Here is a 13,890-nt window from a genome sequence, read left to right on the forward strand (position 1 = left end):
CAGCCTTTAATTTCGAAGAGTGACCAGCTATCACTCTATCACAGCTATCACCAAGGCACCACTTCCGAGTGCTTGCTCTGCACTGGGTGCTGGGCTGGGCCCTCTACATAGTTCACCTCTCTCTCCCACAGCAATTCTGGGGAGCAGGTATTCATATACCCATTTTACAGAGGACAAACCTGAATCGTAGAGGGATCAAATGCATTGCCCCAAGTCATGAGAGTAAAATGTCCAGCACTAAAGTTTCCACTCGGGTCTGACTAAACATAGTCTTTTCATTTCCCACCCACGCGGCCTCTTAAACTTGGACTCCGTGACTAGCATTGCTGGCAAACTGGGCCATCTCTCCAACCAACCCCGAGCTACTCTTCCACAAGGGCTCTGCAAGAGTACAAAGGAGGCTGCGTTCCTAACCTCCCCGAGGTAACGAGGACATTGGATTCCACTCTAGAATTGATCTGTATTTGTCTCCAAATATTCCCCCCTCGGAACTGTCAAGTTCAACCAACATTCCAAGAAGTGCCCAGGACTGAGCAGGGCAGCGTCTACTTAGCTCACTTCTGCTTCTACATACCCCAACAACTTTTTTTTTTCTCCCTCCTTCTTTTTTGGCGCCCTGCAGCATATGGAGTTCCCCAGCCAGGGATCAGATTTGAGTCGAGCTGCAGTTTTGACCTATGCTGTAGCTACCTTAACCCACGGTGCCTGGCTGGGGATCAAACCTGCATCCCAGTGCTCCAGCAATGCCACTGATCCCGTGGCGCCATGGTGGGGACTCCCTCCCAACAACTCTTATGGGCACTGACTATGGAGCAGTGCCAGGGAGAGAAGGTGAGCCCTGCCCTTGCAGTTGGGTTGGAGAGGAAGACTCCAGTGAGATGATGGTGCCAACTGAAGCCCATGCAATGGTGGTAAGGAGATATGGCATTTGAAGGTACAGCAGATGGGAGGATGGCAGCTCAATCGGAAAGGCAAGCAGCAGCAAACCAGGCCAAGAGGGGTAGGAAGACTCAAGAAAGCCAGGGGGAGTGTGATGGGGCTGAGGCAAGAGGAGGCATGCTGGACACCAAGCAGTGGAACCTGGCCGCCAGAGTGGCCCTGGCCAAGCAGGCCAGAGAAAGAGCAAGAGCCAGCTCTTCCGGGCACTTGCGGGCCTTTAAGAAGTTGGGTCTTGGAGTTCCTGCCATGGCCCAGTGAGTGAAGAATCCGACTGCAGCAGGTGGGGTCACTGTGGAGGCGTGGGTTAAATCCCTGGCCTGGCTCAGTGGGGTTCAATGATCCTGGGTTGCCGCAGTAACACCTAGGATTCAATCCCTGGCCCGGGAGCTTCTATATGTCACAGGTGCGGCCATAAAAGGAAAAAAAAAGTTGGGTCTTTACCCCTGTGAGTGTTGGGAAGTCACCAAAGAGTTGGGTTCTCGGTGTCTGCAATTCTCAGCACATGGTGGCCTTCAAAGTATTTGCTGAATGGATAGAGGAATCCTGTTTACCCCAGCCCCGACAGGTCCTCCAGCATCGGAGAAGCACCACCTGGGACCCTGCCATCTTTACAAAGGGCAACCACAGGGCAATCTGATTTGTGTAGGGAAAAATTCTCCCCGGGGCACCTGGCCTGAACCTCCTTCTGTCAGGCCTCTGGGAACTGTGGCTCCGGTGCGGCTGCTGGCAGATGTGTGGGGTTGAATACACACACCTTTGATTACAGCTCATGTTTCTGAGGGAAGGACACAGCTCCCTGGAGACTGGGAATCCATGAAAATGAGCCCTCGCAAAAGAGATGTAAGTGAGCTGGAAACACAAGCCCTCTGGACGGGAGGTGGTTTCTTTCTCTAAAGTAAACAACAGCAGAGAGGATCAGCCTGGACCAGCAGCCAGTCATAATCCCCAAAGCGCGGGATGCAAAGGCCAGTGGCAGAAGCTGGTTAAAGAGATGGGTCTGCGAGAAAGCGGAACCTGCTCAGGATGTGCGAATGTGAGTGGACGCCTCCTTCCTTGGTGGGGAAACTCAGCTCCCAGGGGCGTTCGTTGAATCGGAATTTCTCTACCAGCGGGAGACTCGCAGACCCAGTTTTGAATGTGGTTTCTATCATTTAAAAGCTTTGTGTCCGTAGACACATTATTTTCTCTTCTCTGAGACTCAGTTCTGTCATCCATAAAATGGGATCAGGCGGGGCTCAGATAACATTATGAAAGTAGGCTTGGCCGAGTTTTGAACCTAAGCATGTCTAAATACAACCGTTCCGCTTTTCCCACACTGCCTCTTGAACTGGGGACGTGTACCCCCACCCCAGCACCGATGATCTAGCACATAATAGGTGCTTAATAAATGCTGGTTCTGCCTCCCTTCTTTCACCTATTTCCCCACTACATTTAGAATAAATCCCAGTATCCAGGAGGTGCTTTATAAACCTGTGTACCTCAGGTCCTCCTATGTGCAATGCAACAGCTGAGATACGGAAGGAAAAGGCAGCTAGCTGTGTTTTCTCTCCACTGCATCCTCTTCCAGACTGTTTATTAATGATCCTAAGTATGACTTGCCTTCAGGGTCAAAATACAGTTTCCAGAGCTTTCCACTTTGCACTCATAAATGATGCTTGCTAAGCTCTCTTTTTAAAAATTTTTAATGTGTGTGTGAGAGAGCATAAATATACTGACTCATAGCTGGAAAAACTCTCTCTCCCTAACACATTCCAAATTTGTCGAGTCACATGAATTGAGTAAGAGTGCTTAATGTGGCCACGAGCCCCAAGCCGGTGAGCACTTACGCCAGCAATGCGCCCTGACTCTCCCTTCCCTCTGCTTCGAGTTAGTGCAGCCGGGGAGGTACTGCAGCTGGCAGTGAGGACCCGATGCAGATTCAGTGAATGCAGGAATTGGAAAGGATTTGGCCACTACCTAAAGCCGAACTCGAATTTGCAAGGTGGCGCAGTATTTTTTTTTTCAAAAAAAAAAAAAAATCAAGTAAGAATTTGTATATAGGATTGCAAACATCTAACAGCTTCACTTACTGAATCAAGTCTGTGCTGGGCACGACCTCAAAATACTTGACATCCATGACTCATTAAATCTTCAGAGCCACCCTATGAAGCAGGGGGACTATGAATATTTTCCTTTCACAAGTGGGGAAACCGAGGCACAGGTGTTTGTAACTTGTCCAAGGTCCCTTGGTGTGCAGAGGGTGGAGCTAAGATTCAACCCAGTGTGGTTCTAGGACAGATGCTCTTACACACCTGACCGTTCATTCTGAAAGAATCCTTCCGCATAAAGAGGACTCTGTTTATTCCACAAATATATCTCTCCAACACTCGGTATACAAACACCGCATCAGATGTCAAAGGGGAGGCTGCTGATAGGCGTGGGCAAAATGAGGGCAGTTTGGTTGCCAAGTTCAAGGAGTTCGGAATTGTGTAAAGGAGCGATGGTGCATGCACAGATAATTATAGTGCAAGGAAGTAAAAATGCCAGTGGCAGTATTGTAAAGTGGCATGCATGGGGAAGGCTTGGTAAGGTGATGACTCTGGCGGGGGTGATCTGGAGGGGCCTCCTGGTGGAGGTGCCGTTTGAGCTGGATTGAAGTATGTGCAGGATTCAGACGGGAGGTGGGTGGAGGAGGTCATCCCAGTGAGTACACTCGGATGGCGGATGGCCCCGGGAGTTCTCATCCTGGTTCTGACTTGTGACCCACCCACCCCTGGGGTGGCAGGTGAGGAGCATGGGCAGAGGGGAAAGAGGTGTCGAGAAACAAGAAGATTGGGGCGAGGAAGCAAGACACTGGAGCAATGGGGGAAGGGTGCAGGCGGTCAAAGCAGGAGCTCCAGGGCGACCCCCACCTGGGCTGGCTCTGGCCCTTTGCTCCTGGGCCTCCGTTTCTCCCAACTCTGGGGAGGAACACCAAGGAACTGCCTGAATGGTCCAGCTGGGTGGAACCTTGGAGAGCTCCCAAATTAGGATGAAGGAATCAAGGCTGGCGAAGCTGGGCTAGTAGAAGTCCTTGGATTTGAATCCAAGACTGTGGGATGGGGACGCAGGGCTGCCACCTCCCAACCTAGCTGCTCCTCCCGCACCCACACCTCATGGGGGGCAGGTTGATCTCTGTTAGAAGGCCAGGCAATTCCAGGCAGGTTGTGGGAGGGGAGACAGAGGCCCCCAAATGTGCCTCAGCCAGTCTGCCGGCATCAGGCTCTGACTCCCCCAGTGGCCCCCGAGAGCTTGGCCTCAGCCCGAGAGGGCAGCCGGGGCCGGGCCCCCCAGCAGGGTCTCCTCTCTCAGGCCCAGCTGGCCCACGCAGGAAGAGCGCCCCTCCTCCGCACACAGGAAGTTTCCTGGAAACCATGAGCAGTTCTCGGTGGCCGTGGTTCTCCCTGACAAGAGGTACATCTGGCTGTGACTCACGACGCTGGATTTCCGCCCAGGGCCCTGCACCTGGAGTGGGGAGCACGTTCTCTCAAACAACCTGCCCACCCAGCTGTGACAATGGGGGCTGCTGCTGCTGCCTTTGTCAGCTCACACTGAGGTCATTCAAGTGGCACCTTGGACCTCATGGCCTGGCATTGCTCTCGAAATGGGTTTGGGCCTGCGCCGTCTCTGAGGGTCCCTCAGATCCAGGCTCTTCAACCAAATGCCCCTTTCCCCCCACGCTCACTTCTCCTGCTCCCCCGTCTATCCCCTCACACAGGCCCGCATCACTGCCACACCCTCCTCCTCCCGCCAACAGGCCTTCCGCACTACTCCAGCCCTGATGGCGCTGCTCCCCTTGGAAAGCCCAGTTCAGCGGGCACTGCTCTCTGGAGGGTGAGGCCCCGTGCAATACCAGCCGCAACCATCACAGTGAACTTTTTTTTTTTTTTTTTTTTTTTTTTTTGTGCTTTTTTTTTTAGGGCTACACCCAAGGCATATGGATCCCTGGCCAGGGGTAGAATCGGAGCTGTAGCTGCCGGCCTATGCCAGAGCCACAGCAACGCAAGATCCAAGCCATGTCCGTGACCTACACCACAGCTCACAGCAATGCGGATCTTTAATAACCCACTGAGTGAGGCCAGGGATCAAACCTGCATCCTCTTGGATGCTAGTCAGATTGTTTCCCCTGAGCCACAATGGGAACTCCAATCACAGTGAATATTAATAGTGCTAGGGGTCAAATTGGAGCTGCAACTGCTGGCCGATGCCATATCCACAGCATTGCAGGATCTGAGCCGCATCTCTGACCTACAGCACAGCTCACAGCAACGCCAGATCCTTAACCCACTGACTGAGGCCAGGGATGGAACCCACATCCTCATGGATACAAGTTGGGTTCGTTACCTCTGAGACACAATGAGAACTCCCAGCCCAAGTCTTTGAATGGCTCTCAGCTTCTTGGCAAAGTCGCCTCCCCTACTGCCCTCTGCTCTACAGCCTGGTGTATTTCCCTACGACCCCTGCCCCATTCTCAAGTGACTGACTTGTTTGCTGTCTTATCACCTATTTCCTTGTTTATTGTTGGCTCTTCCAGTAAGAGCCAGAACATGGGATGTGCTCTGTCCCGCTTACCCTCAGACTCCCAGCGCCCAACAGAGTGCCCAGGATGAACTTAGCAACTGCTGCTCGAATGCACGAACAAGGGTTGCCTGGTGAATCCTCATACAAATCCCGTGTGGTTGGTGTCACTGTCCCCATTTCACAGTGAGGAAGGAGTGTGAGGCTCAGAGAAGCTGGGGAGGTTGTCTAAGATCACTCGGCCAGTAAGAGGTGGCGCCGAGTATCAAATTGAATTTGCCTGATAGGAAAGCCCTTGCTTTGACCACTGGACTCTGCTCTTTGCCCTCCATGTTTCAGAATCCCCATCGTAAGGACACAGGACATGCTTATGAATCAAAAGATCTGGAATGTTATGTGTTATGGACTAAATGTTTGTTCCCTACCCCCCAAATTTATATGGTGAAGTCCTAACCCCCAGAGTGACTGTATTTGGAGATGGGACCTCTAAGGGAGGTTGAGGTCATAACAATAGGGCCTTGATCCCATACAATTCGTGTCCTTAAAAGAAGAGATGCCCCCCTCTTACACTGTTGGTGGGAATATAAACTGGTACAACCACTATGGAAAAGAGTGTGGAAGTTCCTCAAAAACTAAAAATAGAACTACCAGTAGTCCCACTCCTGGGTGTCTATCCAGAGAAAATCATAATTCAAAGAGACACGTGCACCTCAATGTTCACTGCAGCATTACTTACAATAGTCAAGACATGGAAGCAACCTAATTATCCACCAACAGAGGAGTAAATACAGAAGATGTGGTACGTCTACACAACAGAATACAACCGAGCCATAAAAAGAATTAAATAATGCCATTTGCAGCAACATGGATGGACCTAGGCTAGAGAGTCTCATACTAAGTGAAGTCAGTCAGACAGTGAAAGACACACATCATGTGATATCACTTATACGTGGAATCTTAAAAAAAAGGATACACATGAACTTATTTGTAGAATAGAAACAGAGTCATAGACTTTGAAAACAAACTTATGGTTACCCAAGGGGTCGAGGGTTGCGGGGGATGGACTGGAGGTTTGGGATTGGCATTGGCACACTGTGGTACATGGAATGACTGGCCAACAGGACCTGCTGTATAGCACAGAGAACTCTACCCAATATTCTGCCATAATCTAAGAGGGCAAAGAATCTGAAAGAGCACGGATGTGGGTACGTATTTACCTAAATCACTGTTGTACAGCAGAAATGATCACAGCGTTGTAAATCAACTATATGTCCATAAAACTTTAAGAAATGAAAAAAGGGAAGAGAAACCAGAGAGCTTGCTCTCTCCGAGTGCATGCAGCAAGGAAAGGCCTCGTGAGACACAGCAAGAAGGCAGCCGTCTGCACATGAGGGAGAGAGTCATCACCAGGAACAGAATTGGCTGGAACCTTGACCTTGGGCTCCCAGCCTCCAGAGCTGTGGGAAAATAAATTTCTGTTAAGCCACCCAATCTATGGGATTTTGTTAAGGAGCAGACGAAGACACCATGTTTTATGGAAGCCAAACGGCCAGGTCGAGGAAGGTAAATTCGTCCTTCTCTCCCTCCCTCCTTTCTGTCCTCCCTCCTTTAAGCACTGATGATGGGGAGACGCACAAGAATCCTGAGGAGCTCCTCGGCGTCTCAAACCAGTGGCCCATGATTCAGACGCCAGCTACAAAGCTAGTCTGTTGGGCTGGCATGTGCTTTTTAAAAATGCGAAACAATTAGAATGTTTTTAGGTAGGCTTCCATTCTCCAGGTCTTCCACAAGTCACATTGTCCCCTGATGTCCTATGTCCCCCTATACGCAGGCTATGTTAGATGCCAGTGACACCGGCTATGCTGCCGTGGGGCGTGGCTCGGGGCGCCCTGCAGCAGAGTGACACTGGGCAGGGAGAAGGGCGTGGGAGATGGCGGGTCACAGGAGGCTGCATGGAGAAGGTGGCTTTGGCCTGGACCATGGAGGATGGAGGGAAAAGCGCCAGTCTGAAGGGGAGGGGAGCAGAGCGAGTTGGTACTGAGGAAGGGCATGGCCTGGCCAGGGGGCAGCCAGTGGCTGAGTGTGGCTGAGAGTGAAGGCAGAGGGGCTAGGACATGGGGCAGAGAGTAGGTGCAGTGGGTCCAGGGGGGCCCTGCACGCCACGCCAAGGAGTTTGGAGGTTGTCCTGTCCAGGAGTCATGACCAGGAGTCCTGGCAGCCTTCAATCAGGGAGGGGTCAGCAGACAATCTGTGTTAAGACATGTGGATGCTGGGTTTACCACTTCCTTGTTATGTGACTGTAGACATGTATCAGCTTGGGGCTGTGTGGCCTCAGGCACTTCATCTGTAAAATGGGCATCAACGCCATATATCTCAAAGGGCTAATGTGGGGATTAGAGGGACAAATGATGTGAAAAGCCTCTAGCACGGTTCCTGACGCACAGAAGGCACCCAGTAAAGGAGAGCGCTCTCAAGACGCTGCCGATCCTCTCGTGCCATGGCAGGAATTCCGAGAGCTGCCATTCTGATGGGTGTTTATCCCTAATCTACTGGTGACAACAGTGTGGGAGGGGGCTGGGAGCAACTGAAAGCTCTGTTTACTAAGATTATTACAGTAAAGTAAGAAAAACCCTGAGGAAGGACCCAGAAACTACTCGTAGGAGGCAGGTGGTAAGTGTGAACTGAAGATCAGCTTTCTCAACCTCTATTTCCTCATCTGTAAAATGGGACTCTCCCTGCCTGTCCACACAGGGTTTCTATGTGAATCAAGTGAGAACAGAGATGTGAGAGTGCTTTTAAAGTTAATCAACACCAGGGGACCATTGGGGTTCATATTTTTTTTTTTCTCACACAGGGGGAAAGATGTCTGGGGTAAGATTTGCACCTGTGGGCTCTGATTTCTGCAAACCATCAAGGCAAGAATAGCAAGTGACGGAAGAGTAAGACCCAGAAAGGGCCTGATGGAAAGGAAGCCCAGCCTCCATCCCTGCTGCCTCCACCTTGCACTCACACCCATGACTCAAAGCTATGACCAGATTCTCAGCCTTAAAAGCAGATTTTTCAAGCTGGAAAGCAGACTGCATGGGTTCTCCACAATTTACGGATGAAGCAGAGTCACAGAAGAGAGCTGCTGAAAACCCACCTTCAGGAGACAGAGGGCCTGAGTTCACATCCCGGCTCTGCGGATCTGAGCTGTGTGACGTTGGCCAAGTTAGTAATGTCTCTGTGTCTCTGTGAGTAATATTACTGGGGTTAAAAAGAGCCCTTACTCCTAAGAGTGGTTTGGGGAACTAAATGAACCAATAAGTACAAAGCCCTTGGAGTGTCCCTAGCACCTGGTAGGACTCAGGAATAAGAGTTACTGTTAGTTACTATGTAAAGCCACAGGTTATCGCAGTGGTGGAGTTGGGAATGCATCTTTGTGCGGCCCCACACAGAAATATGGGACTCTTATCAACACGCCATGTTTACTAAAGGCAGAAAATGGACTGACCTGCTTTTGGGATAAAGGGCACATTCATGCAGCCTGCGGGCCCCATTTCCAGAACATTCCAGGTCACCGAAGTCTGACAATAACTGAATAGAGGGACAGTGCCTCACGGACACCTTTCTTACCCCCTTGTGTCATTTGTCAGAGCAAAAAAAGCTCTGACAATTTAAAAATTTAAACAGGAAGGAGACCCAAATCAATTCGAAGCAATTGGCTTGGATGTCCTGGGCTTGGCTACTGCTGTCCTGGTACATTCATGCAGTGTATTTCCATTTCCAAAGGTCTGTCACCACAGTCTTTCATTTCTGCCTCCTGACAGATGGCGATTCAGGAAGCGGGTTCTGGCGGGAGACTGGCTGGTCAGATCTTGCTGCTTCCATTCACTAGTTGGGTAGCCTGGGGACATTTATTTACTGTCTCTGGGCCCCTGGACAAAATGAGGATGTGACAACACTGATGTCATTAGTTGCTGGGAGAGCTGGGGGATGCGTGCAAAGCCAGAGCCTGGCCCATAGTCATTCCATCGCCCAGGAAGGGCCTCTCACGGGCTTAACATGGGCTTGGGGCTGCAGATTCGGCAGCCATCAAATTGCAGCCCCTCCCATCATATAGTTGAGTGTGATGGGGGACAGCAGACAATGTATCAAGCAAATAAACATATGGTACCAGGTAGCAATCTGTGCTTTGAAAACAAAAAAAAAGGGGGAGATGTTAGGGCTGCTGGCTGAGCTGTGACCCTGTGATGGGCAGGGAAGCCTCCATGACAGGGGGTCTTCTGAGCAGAACCTGAATGAAATGAGTGAGAAAAATGACAAACAGAGCTGGGAAAAGAGTGTTCTAGGCTGAGAAAGTAGCGAGGGAAATGCAAGTGTGTGTGTGTGTGTGTGTGTGTGTGTGTGTGTGTGTTTTGTTCAAGGCTGGTGGCAGAGGGGAAGGTGAGCACAGGGCTGGGGGTTACCATAAGGACTTTGGCTTTTGCTCTAGGTGAGACAGGGGAACCAGTGGAAGGTTTGGGGCAGGCAAGTGACAATGTGACCTGTGTTTTTAAGAAGCAGTTGTGAGGGGAGGAGACAGTTGTGGTGTGTGTGTGTGTGTGTGTGTGCAGGAAGTGGAGGGAGGGGCAGTGGGTGACAAACTGAAAGGAGAGCCAACAGGACCAGGACTGCAATGACCCACGTGAGAGACAACAGGGCTTGAATTGGAGGGTGGGAATGGAGGTGGCAGGAAGCAGCACTATGGTGCTAAATACATAACTCCAGCCACCAAAATGGGAAGAGCACTCGCTGGAGAGGTGCAATGCGGTGGTCCTGGAAGATGGTGGTCCCACTGGGGGTATATTTTGAAGGCAGAACAGGCAGGACTTATAGATGGAACGGAGTGTGGGAGGAAAAGGACAAACCAGGCTTATTTAAAGGATGGGGTAGCTATTTACAGAGCTGTTGAAGAATAAGAGTTAAGAGTTAACTTTAGATGTGTCAAGTTTGGGAAGACTCTTCATAAACATTCGTGAGGATGATGGTGCTGATGGTGGTGGTGCTGATGCTGGTGATGTGGTGACAGTGGTGATGGTGGCACTGATGGTGGTGGTGATGCTGGTGGTGGTGGTGATGGTGGTGAAGATTATGGTGATGATGCTGGTGGTGGTGATGGATGTGATGATGCTGGTGGTGGTGAAGACAGTGGTGATGGTGGTAGTGGTGAAGATGATGATGGTGGTGGTGGTGGTGGTGGTGGTGATGGTTGTGATGATGCTGGTGGTGGTGAAGACAGTGGTGATGATGGTCGTGGTGGTGATGATGATGATGGTGATGGTGGTGATGATAATGGTGGTGAAAATGATGATGGTGGTGGTGGTGATGGTTGTGATGATGCTGGTGGTGATGAAGACAGTGGTGATGGTGGTGATGAAAATGGTGGTGAAGATGATGGTGGTGGTGGTGGTGGTGGTGATGGTTGTGATGATGCTGGTGGTGGTGAAGACAGTGGTGATGGTGGTAGTGGTGGTGATGATGATGACGGTGATGGTGGTGATGATAATGGTGGTGAAGATGATGGTGGTGGTGGTGGTGGTGATGGTTGTGATGATGCTGGTGGTGGTGAAGACAGTGGTGATGATGGTTGTGGTGGTGGTAGTGGTGGTGATGCTGATGGTGGTGGTGGTGATGGTGGTGGTGATGGTTGTGATGATGCTGGTGGTGGTGAAGACAGTGGTGATGGTGGTCGTGGTGGTGAAGATGATGGTGGTGATGCTGATGGTGGTGATGATGACGATGGTGGTGGTGGGAGTGGTGATTACAAATTGATGGCTTGATGAAGAGTTTGACAAGAGCAAACACTGAGTATTTTCTGTATCTAAGTCATGGCTTGAAGGACTTTAGATGTATGAACTTGCATAATCTCCATCATGGGATCTCTATTATCATCCTCATTTAATAAATGAGTGTATCGAGTTGAATTGTTACCCTTCCCACTCCACCCCACAAGGCTGTGTCCATGTCCTAGTCCCAGAACCTGTGAATCTGACCTTATTTGGAAAGGGTCTTTGCTACACCTACTAAGTACATAAAAAATCTTAAGATGAGATCATCCTGGCTTATCCCGATGGGTCCTAAATACAATGGCAAGTGTCCTTATAAGAGACACCCAGACAAGAAACCCACAGACAGAAGAGAAGGTGATATGAAGGCAAGGCAAAGACTGGAGTGATGGAGCCACGAGGAATACCAACAGCTTCTAGAAGCCAGAAGACGCAAGGAAGCTGACTCTTGATTTTAGACTTCTGTCCTCTAGAATCGTGAGATACATACATACATACATACATACATATATATATATATATATATACACACACACACACATATATATACACACACACATATATATACATATATATATATATACACACACACATATATATATGTATATATATATGCATTTTCTTTTTTTCTTTTTTGGCTGCATCCATGGCATATGGAAGTCCCCAGGCCAGGGATCAAACTGAGCTGAAGATTCGACCTATGCCACAGTTCACGGCTGCAACAACACTAGAACCTTTAACCCAATGCACCACAGTGGCAACTCCAACAGATTAAATTTTTATTGTTTTAAGTCACCAAGTTTATGGTTCTCTGATATAGCAAGCACAGGAAACGGATACAACAAGGAAAACCAGGCACAGAGAGATGAAGTAACTTGCCCAAAGTCACACAGCAAGCGAGCAGCAGAGCTGGGAATGTTTGTCTCCAGAGCCACTCACTCGGTAGGTAGGTATTGCCCACTCTTTGTCTCCAATGAGCAAACGGAGATCAAGCCACAAGACCACACCCAGGATCAGAGCTGGTGACCGGCAGTACCAGGCTCCCTTGGGCCTCTAGCAGGGAGGCTGGATGCATTTCCCACTCCTGATCCCCCACTTTCCACTTCGAAAACCCCAGAAAGGCCTTTGTCCAGCCACTCCACTGCTTCTTGGCAGCCACCACGTGGATCCAGGGCTTTGATGGGAATGCCATCCAGGCTGGTGATTTCAGTTTACAGCTGCTGCGTCCATATAGGAGGGGCCGCAGAGAGATCGGGGGGCGGCCCCAGTAAACGCATTTCAGTGGCACCAAGATTCCTAAAAGTCACTCAGGAACTGCGTATGGTCTGGATTTCAAAGCCGCCTCCTCTTTCCACGACCCTCACACTGAAAGCTTCTTGGCTCCCAGCCCATGGAGGGCACAGAGACTGAGACGAGAGGGGTGCTGGGGACAGGGCGCCCTGGCTGCTCCTGAACCTCTGCCAGTGGTGAACATCGAGCTCTGAAGAAACAGAGATTGTCCATTTCCTCTCCCTCTGATGCCCAGGAAAATATTTTACTGGACAAAAATATCGGGAACCCAGAGAAAACATCCTGCCCCACCGCACGCTCCACCCCCCTGCCTTGTCACATTTTCATCATTTTAACAGAAATGGACAGGGGGACCTGCGAACAAACAGGGCCTGTGAAGAGGGCCCGGCCGTTTTCCCCACAAAACCGTGTCCTTCAGGCCCTTAATGAGGAGAGGGCAGTTAGTTGGGGGGGGGGGGTAGAGTGGGAATGGGGGGGTCTTCTATTTGCAAAGAATACAATAATTACATTCAGGTCAGTGGAGGGAGCTACTGGGCTGAAACAAATTTAGGGGCTGGGGAGGGGACCAGAGGCAAAGGAATGAGTGTTACAGCTGCTTCGAAACCAGGACTGGCTCTGGCCGGCTGGCCTCTGGGGGCTGGGGCTGGCTCAGCGCCCCCCACCACTATTAAAGCTCGCATGCGCACGTGCACACGCACACACACACCACCCATGGCCTCAGAAACACACTTGGGCCACACTTCACTCATTTATTCCTCTGGTTTTTTTTAGAATCTTTTTGCCTTTACTAGGGCTGCACCCGTGGCATATAGAAGTTCCCAGGCTAGGGGACTAATCGGAGCTTTTGCCACCGGCCTACGCCTGAGCCACAGCAACGCCAGATCCCTAGATCCGAGCTGTGACTGTGACCTACACCACAGCTCACAGCAACGCCAGATCCTTAACCCACTGAGCGAGGCCAGGGATCGAACCCCAGTCCTCATGGATATTAGTCGGGTTAGTTAGCCTCTGAGCTATGATGGGAACTCCTCATTTATTCCTCTTTGAGGACAAAGTTTAAACACAGTCCCAGAACGGACCCCAGTCCAACGTGAACTGTTTCAATGAGGTCCCCACAGCAAAGCCCTCATGTTTTTCTCAACGATGCCCACGTCATGTGGGTGAAGCCCTCCTTTGGAGCTGTCTTCAGAGGCAGGTTATAAGGCAAACTTTAAAACCGGGCCTCAGATTGTATAACTGCCCCCGTGCTCGCAACCTCTCCCCCCGAAACTGTATTTCTGAGGACGTCACATTCCTGGCTCCACAAAGGGCAGAGATT

The 13,890-nt window shown here is 50.5% G+C and overlaps 2 protein-coding genes across 7 annotated transcripts in view; one reads left to right on the plus strand and one right to left on the minus strand.

Moving 5' to 3' along the window:
• The window catches only part of ZHX2 (zinc fingers and homeoboxes 2), a 179,384-nt gene that overhangs the window by 106,923 nt on the left and 58,571 nt on the right, over positions 1–13,890 (minus strand). The window lies entirely within an intron of this gene.
• On the plus strand, positions 8,310–12,336 carry LOC146403697 (uncharacterized). Its single transcript, XM_085021772.1, has 2 exons — positions 8,310–9,841; positions 10,040–12,336. Exon 2 carries the CDS (start codon positions 10,531–10,533, stop codon positions 11,266–11,268), a length of 738 nt encoding a protein of 245 aa, XP_084877898.1. The 5' UTR covers positions 8,310–9,841; positions 10,040–10,530; the 3' UTR covers positions 11,269–12,336.

This window comes from Sus scrofa, chromosome 4 (assembly GCF_054392235.1).
Source record: "Sus scrofa isolate SSC_HxYL_T2T_F1_AM1 chromosome 4, Sscrofa_HxYL_maternal_Yorkshire_Landrace_v2.0, whole genome shotgun sequence".
Classification (NCBI taxonomy): domain Eukaryota; kingdom Metazoa; phylum Chordata; class Mammalia; order Artiodactyla; family Suidae; genus Sus; species Sus scrofa.

Bases quoted from the DNA above. Each gene is read 5' to 3' on its own strand.
- LOC146403697 (XM_085021772.1), top strand. From the start codon at position 10,531: ATGGTGGCACTGATGGTGGTGGTGATGCTGGTGGTGGTGGTGATGGTG.